The sequence below is a fragment of the Ahaetulla prasina genome, chromosome 1 (genome assembly GCF_028640845.1).
Source record: "Ahaetulla prasina isolate Xishuangbanna chromosome 1, ASM2864084v1, whole genome shotgun sequence".
NCBI lineage: Eukaryota > Metazoa > Chordata > Lepidosauria > Squamata > Colubridae > Ahaetulla > Ahaetulla prasina.
Genome location: NC_080539.1, coordinates 99,907,379 through 99,926,984, shown reverse-complemented (window position 1 = coordinate 99,926,984; position 19,606 = coordinate 99,907,379). Strand labels below are relative to the sequence as shown.

Here is a 19,606-nt window from a genome sequence, read left to right as displayed (position 1 = left end):
TGTTGTTAAAATACTTGAAAGAGAATCCACAAATTCCTGAAATACTCCGTTTCAATGTTCTTCTTACCAATAGGATTCCCCCCAGCCCCCGCCACGTACAGTTGAAGTTTACTTCCTTATAATTTAAACCTATTTATTTTTGCCATCTTCTGGAATATTCTGAACTATTATGCCCTACCTTCTATAGCAGCAGTCGCCAACCTTTGGGGCTCCAGGGACTGGTTCCATGGAGAGAGGATTTTCTGTGGACCAGAGCGGGTGTGGTTTTGTATGCTGCCTGCATCCCACGGATGGGATTTTACACGTTTGCATAGCATGGTTTCTGGCATGCTGCGGCCCGGTGCTAGTTCACAGATTGGGGGTTGGGGATCCCTGTTCTATAGTAGACATGGCATAAATTCAGTTAAAGGAATATTGTAAGAAATATTGTAGAGCTTTTTTATGGAAATGATAGCAGTACGTCAAAGAATGGAATTGAAGCAAATGCTATAGAGGTTAGTGTCCAAGGGAAAAAGATAACGGAAAGGACATTATTTCTCTTACAATGTTGAAAAATGGTAAAAGTTGTGGATGTAAATATTATAACTAGAAATGTATTAAAATATACTTCACAATTTTTTTATAGAATATTTATACGCCTTGTTTATGATGCATGTTAAGACCGGTGAGAAAAATGCAATTATTTTTCCAGTGTATAAAGGCAAAATAGCAAGAATGAATGCAAAGGCTACAGGGGAGTCGGCTGGTTAAATTAATGATTCAGTAGTAAGTAAGTAAGTGTGAGTTGAATACAAAAGTGATTAATTTATAGTTTGGTCAAATAAAATGAATGAGGATTGAATTGCTGAGCAAATGTATAAAGTAAGAATGAATGGATCAAGAGGAAGACTTAAGAAAGTCAGGACTGAAAAGGTGAGAATGAAATCCCCAGAGAGATTAGAAATTTAAAGGGTGAAAATCAATGTATGGAATGGCATGTGGACGTAGCAGAACAAGATCATTTTCAAGGGGAAAAAAATGGTGTGGAGAGCTGAAGTTAGATGAAACGGCTGTAAACTAGATTCAGCTATGTTTTCATACCTCATGTTTTTTGGTCTGTTTGTTTTATTAATCCAGTAATCTTGGTATGTAATTTATCCCAAAGGGGGTGGATAGCTTAATGGGTATGTTGTCTGCATGTCTGCATTGTTTTGCTTTGCTTCTCTCACTGTGAAATGTTACTGTCACAGGAGGAGGGGCTAGAATGAGAGTTGGGCACTAAAAGTCTTCTCTTTTTGGAGTTCTCCATTGGCTGAACGGAGTGGAAATTCAACAATGCCTTGGTGTCAACTGACCTCTTACCTTTGTACTACTACTTTTTGCTAGGGCTTATGATGAATGGATGAATGCTATGTTCTGATGGTTCTCACTGTAGCATGGGACCACTTCTCTTCAACTTCCCACACACACATACCAAAAAAAAATATTAATGACTGTCTCTATAATCTACTAGAAAATATGAAATCTATTTCATACAACAGACTTAACCAGGCTGGTTTAGTATGTTTACTGTATATCATGCTAAATTTGTTTTGATAAATCATGGTTAGGTGTTTTGTGCTTTATAATGCTGTGTATACTTCCCTAGTATGGTTAGTTTATTGTTCTGTGCAGTATATGAATTGAAACAAATTGTTATTTGGTAACCAGGTTGAGGATTAGATGCACCTATTGCGTTACTTTAAAGATTAAATAATTTTTTCCCCTCTGCTGCTAGAATTTCATTCTGAAAACTAAAAAGTTTTATCAGAAAACTAAATTGTGTCCTGGAGCCTAGGTGACATATAGGCATTAAAATTGTTTATCAGTTGTAATGCTTTCAATATTAATATCATTGAACAGATAGATTTGAAGGCGAGGTATGGGATACTTTTACCATCATTCTAGGAAAAAAACAACTGTAGTAAATTGTAACAATTTCCTTACAGTGTTTATGTTTGCCATGTGTTGACATAAACAAGGGACTAAATAAAAGAGATCTGACATCAAGTGTAGTTTTACTAACAGCATGTCATTTTAACTGAAATACTGCACGGTGCTCTCGTGATTTATTGATTCAGCAAAATTATTGCAATACTCTCTACATGGGGCTCCCCTTGAGATGCACTCGGAGGCTTCAGTTGGTCCAGAATGCAGCTGCGCAGGTGATAGAGGGAGTCTCACGTAGCTCCCATGTGACACCTCTCCTGCGCAGACTGCACTGGCTTCCTGTTGCCTTCCGGGTGCATTTCAAGGTTCTGGTTACCACCTTTAAAGCGCTCCATGGCTTGGGACCCGGGTACTTACGGGACCGCCTTCTGTTACCGCATGCCTCCCACCGACCCGTACGCTCGCACAGAGAGAGCCTTCTCAGGGTGCCGTCCGCCAGACAATGTCGGCTGGCGGCCCCCAGGGGAAGATCCTTCTCTGTGGGGGCCCCCACTCTTTGGAATGAACTTCCCCCTGGTTTACGTCAAATACCTGACCTTCGGACCTTCCGCCGCGAACTGAAAACATATCTGTTTGTTCGTGCAGGGCTTTCTTAAATTGTTTAGTTTTAAATTTTAAACTTCTCTCTGGTTTTAATTGGGGTTTTTAGATTCTTAACTATTTTAATTTCGGCCACACTGTATAATAAGTTTTTTAATTTTATTTTAACTGTACATTGTTTCTTTTTATTTTGGCTGTACACCGCCCTGAGTCCTTCGGGAGAAGGGCGGTTTATAAATCTAATAAAATAAATAAATAAATAAATAAATAATAAAATCCAAAATATAATCAGTATCAACAGTGTTCATCTGGACAACAGTTAACCCTCAAAAGCTTATGCCTTTCTGAAAATGTGGCTATCAAGAAATAGCTTTAATGGGAATTAAAACAATTTCTTTAAAAACATTGGAGAATGGGGGAAGTTTGACATCCATTTATATGGTGGCCAGAGCTTGGATTTGCAAGCAGTGCAGAAGTAAGATAAACTTTCGGTGCTTTTATTTATTTTTAACACATTTAGAAATCCATTAAAGAAGATTTTAAACTGCATTTTAATATCATGGTGTTATTCATTACATTTTTTTTTACTGGATTCATTCATTTATAAATAATTTTCAAATATATGGAAGGCGTTGTTTGTTCTGTCCTTTGCTTTAAATAAAGAAAATTGCCTTCTATTCACAATGCAGTGTTTGACAGCTGAAATCTGGTATATTTTAATGCAGCACAAAATTCCTGAAAAATGTGTTCAATCTTATTGTAGGGCTCATTTGGAGGCAAGTGCAGAGAAGTGGAGTAAATTACTGTTATCATTGGAAGAACTTATCAAATGGCTAAATTTGAAAGATGACGAATTAAAGAAGCAGATGCCTGTTGGTGGAGATGTTCCAACTTTACAGCAGCAACATGACCACTGTAAAGTAAGTTGCTTAATTTGACATTATTATTTCATTGTGAGCAGGATGGATAAAAATGATTTTTTTAAAAAAAAAATTAAAAATTAAATTTTTATAATTTAAATTGGATTTTTATAATTTAAATCAGATTTTTTTTATTTTTATCAAATTTATTTTAATAAAATGCTTTTGGAGTAAAAATATATCTAAAGGTAGTTTTCTATTTAAGATACATTAATAATTTAGTTTATTCAGCATGAAATGGAGCTTAGTTATATAGCATGAGGCTGTATATTGTGCAATATTTACATTTTTGGTAAACTCATTCAATGTATCCAAGCTCTGTGAGCTGAGATAACACCGACTGCATTGATGCATTCACACAATTTCACAGTAATCATGAGATAAATCATAAAACAAAGTTCAAGAATATTCCTTTATCCCATTGTTTTGCAAATCTATGTACACTACAAACTCTATGATTGTTTGAAGATAAATGCATCTGTACCACTACAAACTCTATGATTGTTTGAAGATAAATGCATCTGTACCACTAGGCTCTAAGTGTGAGGAAAAAAGGCAAGCAGTTAAAATGAAAGCGAAACCTTCTAAGCAGCTTATAAATATATTAAAGAGCACCTGTAATTTCAGATCCATCATGGATCTTTAGCGGGCATCCACTCACCTGCTGCCTGCCACATCCCTCACCTTGCTGTGTCACTGATGCATCACCAGCCATCTTATTAAAGTGAATGGGATTGTCAGTGAATCAACAGCGGAACAGAGGAGGAGCCGCTGAGGGAAAGAGATGACAGTTGCTTTTTAAAAATTATGATTTAAATCAAATCCACCCTGATCATGTTTTACATGTTTCAGTAAATCCTTGCTTCATTTAAACAAGAGTTAAAACATAGAACTGGCCTCCAATTAAAATGTTGGATACCTGGCTGCAAACCATTGAGTCCTTTCCATAACTAGCAAAACTAGTTGTTTTGGAGGGTTCTGTTCTATTCTGTGAATACATCTTTAGACGTCATTAAACCTAAGAGGCCATGGGTACATTGCCAACTGGGTCCAAAAGTTAGATATAAAAAGTTAAATAATGAAGAAATGAAAAATAACCGTAGCTTTTGGTTGATAGACAAATATGTTCAAAGTTGCCAGTATTTTTTAAAGCAGAATTCCCTACATGTTTGATACCATATTATAAATTCAAGAAAGCAAATATTTCTGGGCTCAAGGGGTGTTGTTTTTTTATATAGATGCACAGTCATTCAACTTCTGTGTGTTTTAAAGGAAAACGTGAATTGGACTTTAGAGAGAATTAGAGAATGTAATATATTTAACATTAAATTTAAACAATTTAAAGAAAGAACAAAAATGTAGCACTAATCTTTTTTTATCATCCAGTACTTTAGAATATGTACTGTCAAAGAGAACAGAGTATTTCTATTTGTACTGAAATTGTGAAATTTGTGAGGTGGATCCTTTTTAATCATGATTCCTTAGTTTTGAATTTCTTCAGCAAGGAGGCATTTGATTTTGTTGTCATTTAAATATCAGGCACATGTTTTAACTACTCATTTAAACTCTTCAGAACAACACTATTCACTTAAGCGTTGGATAAACTGTTTCTATATTCCTAAGTTTTAAGATGATTTATTTTCTTCCTTCCTTCCTTCCTTCCTTCCTTCCTTCCTTCCTTCCTGCCTGCCTGCCTGCCTGCCTGCCTGCCTGCCTGCCTGCCTGCCTGTCTTCTCTCCATCTACATACATGACTGTAGACAGCTTGCATTAAATTAAATAAACTACCAGACGCAAAAATAAAAATACATAGCAGCTGAGCATCATAAGATTGTATGAACCTACAATCTACTCTCCTACTTGCACTAGTTTCTATACTGACTTTAAGCCTGCATAACTGAGAACCAAGTAGGCATTTAGGCCTTGAACCCACTTTTGTGGTTCTAGTTCCCTTCCAATCATGTTTTCTCCAAATGAGCAAAATGTATTATGAGAACTACACCCAAACAGTAGGTAGGTAGGTAGGTAGGTAGGTAGGTAGGTAGGTAGGAAGGAAGGAAGGAAGGAAGGAACTTACAAAATACATTTATAAACATATGGATGATAATGATGATGATGACATGAAAGCATTTGCTGTTGTCCCTGTCTAATATTTATAGCCTGAGATAGATCTCACTGAACAGAGATCATTCCGAAGTTGGTGTAGATTCTACCTCCTATGAGGATTCTTGAGTGATATTACCAAATAGATTTCTTCATTACAATTTAATGGTCTCCATTTGCATTTGCATTTGAACATAAGTTCAAAACTTATAACAACACTTTATCATTATTATTTTAACTGCTGCAATTTGGTAATTACTGTTACTCTGAGCTTTGCAAAAAAATAAATTCCACTATTTTGACACAATTTTTCATGGAAAAGTACTGAATTTATTTGGCCCTGCAAAAAAGCTCCTCCCCTCTATCTCCCAAACATTTTATTGTCCTGTTACTTCCTAACTTCATAGGCCTAAAGGGCTACTAATTTCAAGTGAAGGAAATTTGATTACAGTGTGGAGGAAGAAATCTGTGGGGTTTTTTAAAAAAAATAATCACTTTATTCTTTGTAATTAAGTGAGATGAAGAACATAGGGACTCTAATAAAAGATCTGCTTTCCCACCTCTCTTTTTAATAAGCTCTCTTTGTAAAAAAAAAAAAAAAAGCTTTGCATAAATGATTGAACACAACCAAGTTTCATTTCCTTAAATAAAATACTTTAAATAATTTCTCCAACATTAATCTTATTTTTCTTTCAAAATACCATGGGATCTGCCTTACCCAGGAAAAGGACAAATTGGTAATCGTATAATGTTATTTATTTTATAAATTTACAGCCAGAGACTAAATCAAGAGCCACACTGGCGCAGTGGTTACAATGCAATACTGCAGGATACTTTTGCTGCCTGCTGGCTGCCTGTAATTTGGCAGTTTGAATCTCAGCAGGCTCAAGGTTGACTCAACCTTCCATCCTTCCGAGATCGGTAAAATGAGGACCCAGATTGTTGGGGGCAATATACTGATTCTGTATACTGCTTAGAGAGGGCTGTAAAGCAGTATATAAGTCTAAGTGCTATTGCTATTGCTTAGTCACTGTAATAGCAAGAGTTGTGCACGCCTTAGAATGTACATGGAAAATTAGTTATATCATTGCTATCTCTTTTTTGTTCACAATTCAGTAATTTTATTAATTATCCTTTTCTGTGGGAGTAGCCTTTTGTGTGTTTTGTTCCTTTTATTATCATACCAACATTTAATACTTAGAGGACAGTTCTTTCTTGGCTTAACCTGAAAATACTGTGTTTATTTGGCTATATGTGGTCTCTGGTCTAAGACTGTAATAATAAATTGTTGTTGTTGGCTATAGGTAACCCAGTATGGAAAATGTTTGATTCCTAAAGATTATTAAACCTGGATTGTTAGCAAAACAAAAAAAAGTGTTATCTCTAATAAAAAAAAACACTTTCTGAAACAGTAAAGTGGAGAGTAGGATGGTGGAATGAAAAAAGAAGAAAAAGAAAAAGAAAAAAGACCTAATTGAGATAACTGCAGAGTACTTAATGCTTTCTTTGTCCCTAAAACAGCATGTACTATCTTTGTGAACCTCCTGCAACATTGTTGGCTCATGAATTGGCATCATTTTTAGCTGCTTGATAATTATTTATTTATTGGACAGGTTATATTCTGTGGTTATATCTGCCATTCATTCTTAATTCTTAATGACTAGTTTACATACCCCTTTGCCAATCTCTTCTTTATCCAGATTCCCATTCTTACATTTTTAATGTGTTGTTCTCATTTCAAAATAAGTTGTGGCTCATTTGTGTTTAAAATTATTAATTTAATAGCTCACTCTCTCCTCTTTCCCTTTCCCCAGTACCTTGCTTCAGTGAAGTAAACAATTAAGCAGCCTACAATCTAGATTCAAATTTCTTTGCTTCATTTATTTAAATGTTGCTAAAATATGCTTTAACTCCCAAAAAAGTAATGTATTTGTTTTTTTTATGAATTTGCCTGAAATTTATATTATTAACAGTTATATTCGGGGTAGAGAAATTTATACAAGAAAGACCTGTGTAGACATGAGGACTGAAGGGGGATCAAGTCGCTTCTTCTCCAAAAACACTACACTACTAACCAGAACATATAAAACATTTGCTAGACCAATTCTAGAATACAGCTTGCCTGTTTGGAATCCTCACCACATCTCTGACATCAATACAATTGAACCTGTTCAGAAATATTTTACAAGAAGAATTCTCCATTCCTCTGAAAACAACAAAATACCTTATACCACCAGACTTGAAATCCTAGGCTTAAAAAACTTGGAACTCCGTCGCCTTCAACAAGACCTAAATTTAACTCATAGAATCATCTATTGTATGCTTATACCTCCTAATATTTACTCATATATATGTTTATATATTATATAACCTTTTTGTACGATGCTTATATATATTGTTGTGACAAAATAAATAAATAAATAAAATAAAATAAAATAAATAAAGTCAAACAAACAAAAAATAGCCTCTAATAAATATACCTACATGTAAAATATTTCTATCTCCTATTATTTAATTACATTTCCATCTTTTAGGTTTTATCATAACTGCCATGCTCTCAAGCTAGTGAACACATTAAAAAAAACATTTGTCTGTTCTCCATTATCAGAACTGTTTTGAGCAAAAGATGCAAAAATTCCTAGAAACAAAATTCCTACAAGGAAATTTAAAGTGATTGAATACCAATTTAAATAACAAGCAAATCTGGAATTTCCTTAAATGCTGTCATTTCTGAGCAATCTTACAGCAAATACTTGAGCTTCTTTAAATGACTGCAAAGAATTTATTTATTCATGCATAAAATTAGTATGGTAGTATATACATGGAAGCTGGAAGCAATTTGCTGTATGTTTAAGACTCTGAACTTGGAAACAAGGACAGAAGTTCCCACAAGCATAACTAATGCAGAATTGAACAAGGAGTATAAAAGGAACAAACGAGGTGACTAGGGAGCACTAAGGATATTGCAATCAATTTAGACCTATGATGAAAATGACCTGGCTTTTCCCTGGGAAACTGTTACCAGGCAAAAAGGCAAGAAAAGAGACAAAAATAAAAAACAAGAACGAAGTTAGAAAAAGAATCATTAACTCCTGGTATTTAAATGGCAAAAAAAAATCTTGAATAATAAACCCTAAAAGCCACGTTTTCCTAATCAAAAATACTGTTAACCGCTGTAATGACACTGACTTGTTTCAATCGTTAGCTCTGTTAATATTTTTAACAGATTGCAGCTGGAGAGTTTACGACAGTAATTGGGACTGGAATTTCCGTCGCTAAGCAAAACGGTTGTCATGCACAAAATTTAGTTATTTGTTGGTTTATTTATAAAATTTATTGGCTGCCCATCTTACCATAGGGTGTCTTACAATTACATATACAGTTAAAACATAAAAAGTTAAAATCAGAGATTAAAATCAAGGACACATAGGAAGGGCGGGGGCGGAGTAGCAGGGAGGTGGGATCTGTTATTACTCAATTGGCCACCTCCATTGCACCGTTCCCCCACTGGGGCCTCAAAGCTGACAGGTCTTTAGGCCCTTACCAAAAGATAGGAGGGTTGGGGCCTACTTAGGATGTTAAGCAAGTCCAACTACCCCCAGTGACTTTCCATGTTGGAAGCCGTCTTGGAAAGTCACAAATGGTGATCATATGACCCTGGAATACTGCAATTGTTGTAAATACATGCTGGTCACCAAGTGCTCAAAATCTGATAGTATTTGGGGATGCCACAGTAGTTATATGTGGAAGGACCAGTCATAAGCCATTATTTTCAGTGCCGTTTGAAGAGTCACTAAATAAATGGTTGTAGGTTGAGAACTACCTGTATACTGTTTACTGAAAAAGCAAGCTCTGTTGCTCTCTATGGAAATAATCATAAGCAGTAAAAGATAAACGTAAAGGTTCCCCTCTCACATACGTGCTAGTCATTCCTGACTCTAGGGGGCGGTGCTCATCTCCTTTTCAAAGCCGAAGAGCCGGCGCTGTCCGAAGACATCTCCGTGGTCATGTGGCCGGCATGACTCAATGCCAAAGGCGCACGGAATGCTGTTACCTTCCCACCAAAGGTGGTCCCTATTTTTTCTACTTGCATTTTTACGTGCTTTCAAAACTGCTAGGTTGGCAGAAGCTGGGGCTAGTAATGGGAGCTCACCCCGTTACATGGCAGCACTAGGGATTTGAACCGCCGAACTGCCGACCTTTTGATCGACAGCTTAGCTGTCCTAGCCCCTGAGCCACCGTGTCCCTACATAATGTACATAAGCAGTACATTATATTTTTGTTAATATTGTAAAGGAAATAAAAGTCAAGATTATCATCAAATTTAAAAGAGATACTGTGCTTTCACAGATATTCTTGTGAAAGAGGTCCGTAGTGCTTTTGGTATTTTCCTGATTCCTTCTGGTATAATAGGAAAACTCTTACTGAATTATAGAGTGAGTTATTTTTTTTCTTAAAAAGGGACTGGTTTTCATTGCTGTTTCTGATTATTAGTGAAAAGAGTATTTGGATGTGTCACATCCTATACTGATGATTGATAAAAGAATGATAGCTACTTTGCTCCTCTTAAGAAGGCAAAACCATTCAGAGATACACGCATATGCGAGGAGTCTTGTGAGTTAAATCTTTAGACTATAAGAATTTTATGATTTGTAGAAAAAACTCTGCACTTGAGGGTTCAACAAAGAGAAAGACTGACAATAACAAATAAATAATGAATGGCTCTGAGTTGTTTTCCACTTAAAAGCTCATCTTTGGAGGCTCCTGCAGTTTGTGCCAAATCCAAGTATTTATAGGAAGATAGTGTAGCTCTTCACTGTAGATAATGTTTGGAGTAATAAGATAAATCAAATTGATTATGCAATACTTTATGCGGTGAAGAAAGGAAAATCAAAATGCCCATTTCATGATTTTGGTTGTTTCTCTTGGAGTACTCCCCCAGATCTATAAATATTTCTTTTAAAGCCCTTCTTTAGGGTTTGTGTAATACAAAATGAGGGGAAGAAACTTGTGTTTTGATAAACTGAATTTGCTACTAGGAAATTATATATTTTAAGCTATTTATCTGCAGTTCCATTATATTACACAACATGACCTTAATTTTTATAAGAAGCAAAGAACTGGTACAGCTCTATAAACCTGCATTTATTTATTTTATTTATTTATTTATTTATTTAGTCACACAGTATATATAAGCATAAGCATGTAATAACTATACAATATATAAACATATATATAAGTATGAGTATGTAATAACTATATTAATTGGATATAACGAAAGGAAACATTAGGACAGGAATGGAAGGTACGCTTGTGCTCTTATGCATGCCCCTTACAGACCTCTTAGAAATGGGGTGAGGTCAATAGTAGACAGTTTTTAGTTGAAGCTTTGGGGATTTTGAGAAGAGACCACAGAGTCAGGTAGTTTATTCCAAGCATTAACAATTATGTTACAGAAGTCATATTTTCTGCAATCAAGATTAGAGAGGTTAACATTAAGCTTAAATCTATTGTGTGCTCATGTATTGTTGCAATTGAAGCTGAAGTAGTCTTCGACAGGAAGGACATGGTAATAGATGATTTTATGAATTAAACTCAGATCATGTCGAAGGCGGCGGAGTTCTAAATTTTCTAAGCCCAGGATTTCAAGTCTGGTGGCATAAGGTATTTTGTTGTATTCAGAGGAGTGGAGAACTCTTCTTGTAAAATATTTTTGGACACGTTCAGTTGTATTGATGTCAGAAATGTGGTATGGGTTCCAGAAAGTCGAGCTGTATTCTAGAATTGGTCTAGTGAATGTTTTATATGCTTTGGTTAGTAGTGTAGTGTTTTTGCAGAAGAAGCTACGCAAGATTAGGTTTACAACTCTTAAAGCCTTTTTTGTGATGTAGTTGCAGTGTTTGAAGTATTTGAAGTATTCTTCAAATACTGAAAATATTACCCAGCTTTTTCTGATCAGTCAAGGTTGATTGGGTGCTACTAGAAGCTTTTGAAATTTTATTAGGTACTATCAAATGTATTTATATTTAATCAATATCCATATGGACTAGAAACCTGCTTTCAAATTAAAACAAAACTCTGAAATTCTATGCTCAGTACTGCATTTCATGTTTGATTTGCACAGCCACATGATTCATAGTGCAATACAAAGGATAAAGCAGTAGAAATTCCTGCAAGCATTCTCAGTTGCCAGATTGGTAAATTTCTTGCTCTAGCTCAATCGGTGTGCCTGGCATTGAGTATTAAACTTTTCTTCCCAGAATGAAGGAAATAAACATGTTTCCTTATTGGAAATGAAGTACTATTGCGGGAAGGGCAAAGGAGGCACGACTTACAAAATTAGAACTTGAAGAGGATCATATCAGGAAAATCGTAAGAGAACCTTGACATCAGAGTTATTAGTTTTCTATGCATATTTTACTGGCCTGATTTATGAATTATTTTATGTAAATATTATCTCCAGAGGTTAATAAAGAGGCCGAGAATGCAAACATTGGTATGGATAGGAGGAATTTGACTTAGACAGATCACCTCCTCCCCTACAGTCCTTTTAAATATCTCATCCTAAATATTTACTTAGAAGCCGAGGAGATTCTCTGAGGCAGACTGCTAGGGAGCAAGATAGTTTCTTTCTTTTGCTGGCAGAATCCTTGATTCAAGCATTGCCACTAGTAGAAGAAAACATTTTATTAGGATGCAAGCCTGCAAGTTAATTCTTAGAAAGTTGAAGATGATTAGCAGAATAGTGGGCAGAGAGAAACAGGAGGAAATTGAAAATTAGACCGCTTATTACAAAGATTACTCTAAAAGAGAATAAAAAGACTGGGATTATTTTGAAGTGCAGAGTAAAACACTTGTCAGACCAGAGAGGATACTTAGATGTTACAAAAGCTTAAGAGAGGTAAAAAATACTGAAATTGAGGTACAAGCAGGGGTGTAATGGAATAAAAGTAATGAACATGATAGGATTCAAAATTTGAAGATAGAGAAGAATGAAAAGAAAAAAAGCAAAACTATGTAACAGGCGTCGAGATATATTTGAGTAGAAGATGAGATACAATTATGGATATTTTTAAAATAGAAAATGTACAGGTGATGGACAAAGAACAGAGTCACATGATGTTGACTGATGTACAGAAAAGGTTGGGGAGTGGAAAACTATTTTTGATGAACACAATTTTCACTGAAATCCACTATAAACCAAATATGTCCCCTTCCTTCTTAAATTTGATTACATAATAATTAGTGATTCATGAATTATATATGCTATCAACACAATATTGCCTCAGTATTCAGATACATGGATTTTCTCCATTGTGATATGTCCACAACCTGACCTGTCAGGTCTTCTAATGGTGACTTCTTTCAGTTGTTGTCATTCTACAGATTTGCTGGCATAGTTTGGTTAGAACTTTTACTGTTTATTGTTCAGTTGCTTATCACATTTTTGTAGATATTTCTGTCTTTCTTGTAGCCTTCCGACTTGGTAATGATTGGAGTGCTGATCTAACTTAATGTTCTAGTAACAGAAGATATTGTAAATTGGGACTATCTTATAATGTATGTTGAATGTAAATATCTCTACTGAATTTCATTGTATGCTGCTTCCATCTTTATTTGATTGTCACTAAACCAGTTAGTATCTTCCCATTAGCATATTAGTATTACCAATTTGAGGTCAGAACCTCCTTCTGAGTTTGGAGATATTTACTTGTTTTTCCATGTTTATGTTCATCCTCAGTGTCTTTTTTGCTGCTGTTGTAATAAATTGCTTCATGTTGCTTCTAAGAGTGCTCTGAAATTCTTTGTGAAGTTCCTTTCTGAGAAGTTTGTCATTCTTTGCTTAGGCTTCTCTTCTCATCTTGACAATTTCCCCAGCTTGTTCTGACATCCAGTTTCCTGTTTTATGTTTTTTCATCTTTGGCAGTCTCTTTTCATGTTCATCCATAATAACTTCTTTGATTTCATTACATAGTTCCAGTTTCAGGGCTTCAAAACAATCCCTGATGTTCCATTTGAAAAGTGGGTATAAGTTTAAGATCATTTATTGGAAGTTGGTTGGGTTTGTTCTTCCACTTTAACTTGACTTAGAATTCTTTTACTTCCTGGTACCAATAATATAGTCAATTTGATTTCTGTGTACTCCCTCTAGTGATGTACGTGTGTGTTATTTTGGTTTGAACACTGTTCAAATGAAGAAATGAAAAAATCACAGGAATGGCAGAACTAATAAATCATTGTCCTGCTTCATTTCTAAGTCCTGGGTCATAAAGTCCAATTACATTATTTCCCTTACCAGTTCCAGCTCTTGATGTTCTACTCTCTATCCACAAGCAGTACAAATCTCAGTTTCAAATTGAACTTAGCCATAAAAACCTATCAACATCCTTTTCTTCGGAGACGACTTCCGGTGTCCAGCGGCAACGGACGTCTGGAAGGCTTCTCCTGCCTCCAGCGCCCGAATCCGGCCGCCGCCGAGGCCCTCAGGGGCCAGGTGTTCCGAAAAGGACACCTGCCGCACGGACGGCTCGCCAGGGGTCTCCCAGCCGACATACAGGACTGTGGGGACCGATGCTGGCGCGTCCTAGGCTTGGCGGGGTTTGGAGGCCACAGGCCGCGCCATTATTTTGGTCGTCGCCTGGGCGCTGTGCCCGTGACACCGGGCATTGATTTATAAATGCAGCAGCCTGGTGGTGAACAGGAACGGAGAAGAATTGAGGAGGAGAAGGAAGGGAATATCGGTGGCGTGGTGGAGTGCTCCGGTGCGGGGGTTTTCTCCCCTGCGGTTGGAAGGAGCACGAGTTATTCTGGAGAGAGGAGAACTTAAAATAAGAAGATTACGGTTTTGTGGAGCTCTGAAGAGGTGATGGAGAAATTTAGGAGGGAAGGTTTGAGGCCCCCCCTCCTTCTGGGGAACAGTGGTGGCGTCCAGCTTCCGCCTTCACTATGAGAATTTTGATGACATCACTTCCCTTCGGCTTCCTGGTTGACTAACTGTACTCTGGACTCGTTGCTCCTGTGAGTGCCCCCTGGTGGATCCGGAGGAAATTACAAGGATACTGTGCCTGCCTGAGGATTTTGTATTTTTTTTTTTCCTTAATGGCAAAAGGTCAGAGACCAACTGCTGGAGAGATGGAGTGAATTTTGGAAAAGTTATCTAATATGGACAAGAAATTGGATGAAATAAGAGCAGAAATTGTGACTATCCAAAAGGATTTAAAGGATACTCAACAAGTTTCAGCAGAAAACAAGCAGAAAGTGGAAGGTTTGGAGGGTGAGATGCGGGCAGTGCAGAAAAGAGAGGAGACGACAGGCAATGCTGTGCTTGGACTACAGATGGATAAAATGTCTTATTTCCTTAGGTTTCAAAATTTGGAAGAAGTGGACCAAGAAGACTTGAGAGATGTTGTGACTAAATTGTTGGGAGAATTTCTTGGGAGAGGTGTTGATTTCATGAATTGGGATGTGGATCGAGTTTATAGAGTTAATTTGCAATATGCACGCACGCATGCAGTTCCCAGAGAGGTTCATGTCAAATTTGTGAGAAGAGAGACGAGAGATGAAATTCTTAGAAAACATAGGAGTGGGGCACTGATTTACAGGGGCAGGGAGATAGCCATTCTGAGGCAGATTCCCAGACAGGTACGTGAAAAAAGAAAGAAATATTATTTTTTGTCAAGCAAATTGTACCAGAAGGGAGTGGGCTTCAGATGGCTGATGCCAGAGGGATTGATGATTTTCCGGGAGGGCATTACGAAAAAAATCAGTACAATTGCGGAGGCTACGGCCTATGTGGAGGAACACAAAGCCCTCCTGGAATCAGATGACCCAGGAATTGAAGAAGGGGAGGTTATAGATCATGGGGCGGAAGCGGCTGCCGCTGTTGCGGCCCTGGAGTTGGGTCAGGCTGAACCCAGAGTTCTGAGATCCAAAACTAGGAAGTGATAAAGATATTTGGGATTGTGTTGGTTTTCCTTATTCTCTTTTGTACGATATTCTGTTTATTCTTGACCCTTCTTTATTACGTATTTAAAATTTGTAAACTTAGCTACTTCGTGTCACCTGCTTGCCATATGGCTGTTGTATGTGTTAAAAAATTTGAGTAAAATTCTTATTTTAGATAAGAAAAATGAAAATTTACCATACCTGATATGTATTTGTATAAACCTTTTTTTGACTAATAAAAACTTTTTGAATGAAACATCCTTTTCTTCTTCATCTACAGAGCATAGATTTGGATAATCATTATGTTAAAAGATTGTCCACAAAGTCTGATATTATTCAGTTACTGATTGCACTGGACCCAAGTACTATTGTTGCTATCTCCTTCTTAATTGTGAAAGGAAAGGAATTCCATTGTTGTTTTTCATATCCAGAATAATTAATATGATCTTCTTACTGAAAGTATCCAATCTCACTGATTCCAAAGATATTGTTGTGCAGTCAATTAATTTCATCTCTCAATGTATTGTTTATAGGACAGGACAGGACAGGACAGGACAGGACAATATTGAAAAATTATCGTGCCCTACGTTCAGGGTCAATTGGAGGACCAGTGATCGTTATATCCACACAGTACTAATTATCCATGACCGTCCCTTATAGCTCCAATTGAGAGGAACTAGAAAAATTTGGTAGGGAAAAAGCTCTGCCTAAATACTGGAGGGCATTATTATTACAGCAGTTTGCTATACTTATCTTCCATGATATAAGGCTGCATTATAAATTGAAATGAATTACAGTCATTCTTTTTGTTGTTGTTGTTGTTGTTGTTGTTATTTCCTGTACAATGATACTTTTTAAGGCAAAAACAATATAAGACATCCTGTTAAATTTCTGGAAAGAATTGTGTTACAGAAATATTTTTGAATTATTTTTTTCCCAAAGGATGTATTGATGAAAATGTTTCCATAGCATTATATTAACCAATTTTAGCTATAAAATTGATTGATTAGTCAATTGATTGATCGCTATATCTGTCATCAAATAGTTTTTGACTCGTAGTGATTACATAGATAGATCTTCCTGATATTCAATCCCTAACCTATACTCTCAAATCTCCCAATTGTAACTGAATCCATCCACCTTACTTTTGGTCCCCCACTTCTTTTTCCTTCCACCTTTCCCAGCATAAAAGCCTTCTCCAGAGAGCCGGGTCTTCACACAATGTGGCCAAAGTTGGATGATTTGAGCCTTGAGCTGATTTGTTTGATGATCCATCAGTTTGTTTTCTTAGAATAGAACGGAACGGAACGGAACGGAACGGAACGGAACGGAACAGAACAGAACAGAACAGAACAGAACAGAACAGAATAGAATTTTTTATTGGTTAAGTGTGATTGGACACACAAGGAATTTGTCTTGGTGCATATGCTCTCAGTGTACATAAAAGAAAAGATACCTTCATCAAGGTACAACACTTACAACACTTAATGATAGTAATAGGGTACAAATTTAACACTTAATAATACAACACTTAATGATAGTGATAGACTACAATTAAGCAATCAGGAAACAATATCAGTATAAATCGTAATGATACACGCAACAAACTTACAGTCATAAGTGGAAGGAGATGGGTGATGGGAATGATGAGAAGATTAATAGTAGTGCAGATTTAATAAATAGTTGACAGTGTTGAGGGAATTATTTGTTTAGCAGAGTGATGGCGTTCAGGGAAAAAAATGTTCTTGTGTCTAGTTGTTCTGGTGTGCAGTGCTCTATAGCGTCATTTTGAGGGTAGTAGTTGAAACAGTTTATGTCCAGGATGTGAAGGATCTGTAAATATTTTCACAGGCCTCTTTTTGATTCGTGCAATATACAGGTCCTCAATGGAAGGCAGCTTGGTAGCAATTGTTTTTTCTGCAGTTCCAATTATCCTCTGAAGTCTGTGTCTGTCTTGTTGGGTTACAGAACCAAACCAGACAGTTATAGAGGTGCAGATTACGGACTCAATAATTCCTCTGTAGAACTGGATCAGCAGCTTCTTGGGCAGTTTGAGCTTACTGAGTTGGCGCAGAAAGAACATTTTTTGTTGTGCTTTTTTGATGATGTTTTTGATGTAAGCTGTCCATTTTAGATCTTGGATATGATAGAACCTAGAAATTTGAATGTTTCTACTGTTGATACTGTGTGGTCTAGTACTGTGAGAGGTGGAAGTATGGAAGGGTTTCTCCTAAAGTCTACCACCATTTCTACGATTTTGAGTGTGTTCAGTTCCAGATTGTTCCGGTCGCACCACGAGGTCTGTCCATAGTATTTGCAGTATTTACTTACATAGTATTTACTTAGCTGTTCATCTTATTTGCAGGAATGTTCTCTAACACTAAAGTTTAAAGGTTTCAACATCTTTTAATCCTGCTTCTTTAAAGTCCAACTTCAGTTTCCATACAGTGTCACAAGGAATATCATCCCTTGCATAGTTCTGATCTTTGTAAGTATAGACATCTATAGGAGGTTTGTATAAAGTGGTCTTTTTTGCTATTCCCACAAACGGAAAGGAGGAAAACAAAATCTGTGCTGTAAAACTACACACACACACACACACACACACACACACACACACACACACACACACAATGTTCTTATGGGTTTCCAAAATTTTGGGACTGGAAGACAGTCTAGAATTTTGAGTGTGTGTTGGTGAACATCGTTACAGAATTATTATGAAAAAGAGACAGTCATCGTTATAATTTGTTCTATTAGCTACCCAAGAAGGTCCCTGGCTTTTTTGTCCCTTTTCTTAAAAGCTCCATGCAAATACTGGACTACAGTTACCTGCCTCTTATTTTCAAAGAAAGCATTTTGAGGCCAGTCTAGTAGTTAATGTGAACTACCAAGCTCTTCAAATCTTTCCTTAATATGTTGCAGAACAACAACCAAATTATAAAATGGCAGCTACCAACCAAGTCTTTTTTTTTTCTTCATCACTTTTTGTCGCTTGAGCTCCAGATGTGGTAGCTTCTATTTTAGAAATTTAATCAATGTGTTTTGAGTAACAGTGAATAAAAAGGCATAGCAAAGTGATTTAGAACAAAAATTTCAGCCCAGTGATTGTTCCTTCTTGTGGTGAAGCCTGTATAAAATCTAATTGTATGTGACTGTTAGGTACATGATTAAAACTAATGGAAACATGATTTTACTATTTGTTTCTATTAGGTTGCTTTTACTCAAAATTTACAGTGAAATTAAATTATTACAGGGATTTATGAGCAACATAATTTCACTCAAGTTATCTTTTAATAATTCAAGTTGTTTCCATCACATTCAGATTTAAGGTATTCTGTGTGATATGTAAATTACTATTTTTTCCGAAGGAAAGACTGAACAGTTATTTCTCTATTCTTTTGGTTTGAAATTGATTTTCCTTGATAGTATAATTTTTTCATTACTTAAGTAATTCTCTTGTAGATTATAATCTTCTGAAACATGTCTGACCAGAACAGAAGAATAGATTAGGTACATTTTGCTGGGGTTTTGTTTTTTGTTTTTTGTTTGTCTTTCTAGTTCTATACTATTCCTTCAAGAATAAGGAAGAGAAGGATGTCTTTCCTATATTTATTCAGATTCTGATACATTTATTGTCTTACAGGAAAATGAGGACTAGAATAAAATAGAATAGAATAGAATAGAATAGAATAGAATAGAATAGAATTTTTATTGGCCAAGTGTGATTGGACACACAAGGAATTTGTCTTGGTGCATATGCTCTCTGTATATATATATATATATATATTTACATTTATATCCTGCCCTTCTCCGAAGACTCAGGGCGACTTACAGTGTATAAGGCAATAGTCTTATTCTATTTGTATATTTACAAAGTCAACTTATTGCCCCCCCAACAATCTGGGTCCTCATTTTACCTACCTTATAAAGGATGGAAGGCTGAGTCAACCTCGGGCCGGGCTTGAACCTGCAGTAATTGCAGGCTGCTGTGTTCTAATAACAGGCTTCTAACAGCCTGAGCTATTGCATAAAAGAAGAGATACATTTGTCAAGAATCATAAGGTGCAACACTTAATGATGGTCATAGGGTACAAATAAGCAATCAAATCATATTAGGAAACAGTCAAT

General features: G+C 36.2%; 1 protein-coding gene across 4 annotated transcripts in view; it reads left to right on the top strand.

Moving 5' to 3' along the window:
• UTRN (utrophin) overlaps positions 1-19,606 on the top strand; it is a 429,397-nt gene that overhangs the window by 300,413 nt on the left and 109,378 nt on the right. For all 4 annotated transcript variants that reach the window (XM_058170259.1, XM_058170253.1, XM_058170245.1 and 1 more), the window contains exon 54: positions 3,272-3,428. In XM_058170259.1, coding sequence (XP_058026242.1) covers positions 3,272-3,428 — 157 coding nt within the window. The remainder of the gene's footprint in view (positions 1-3,271; positions 3,429-19,606) is intronic.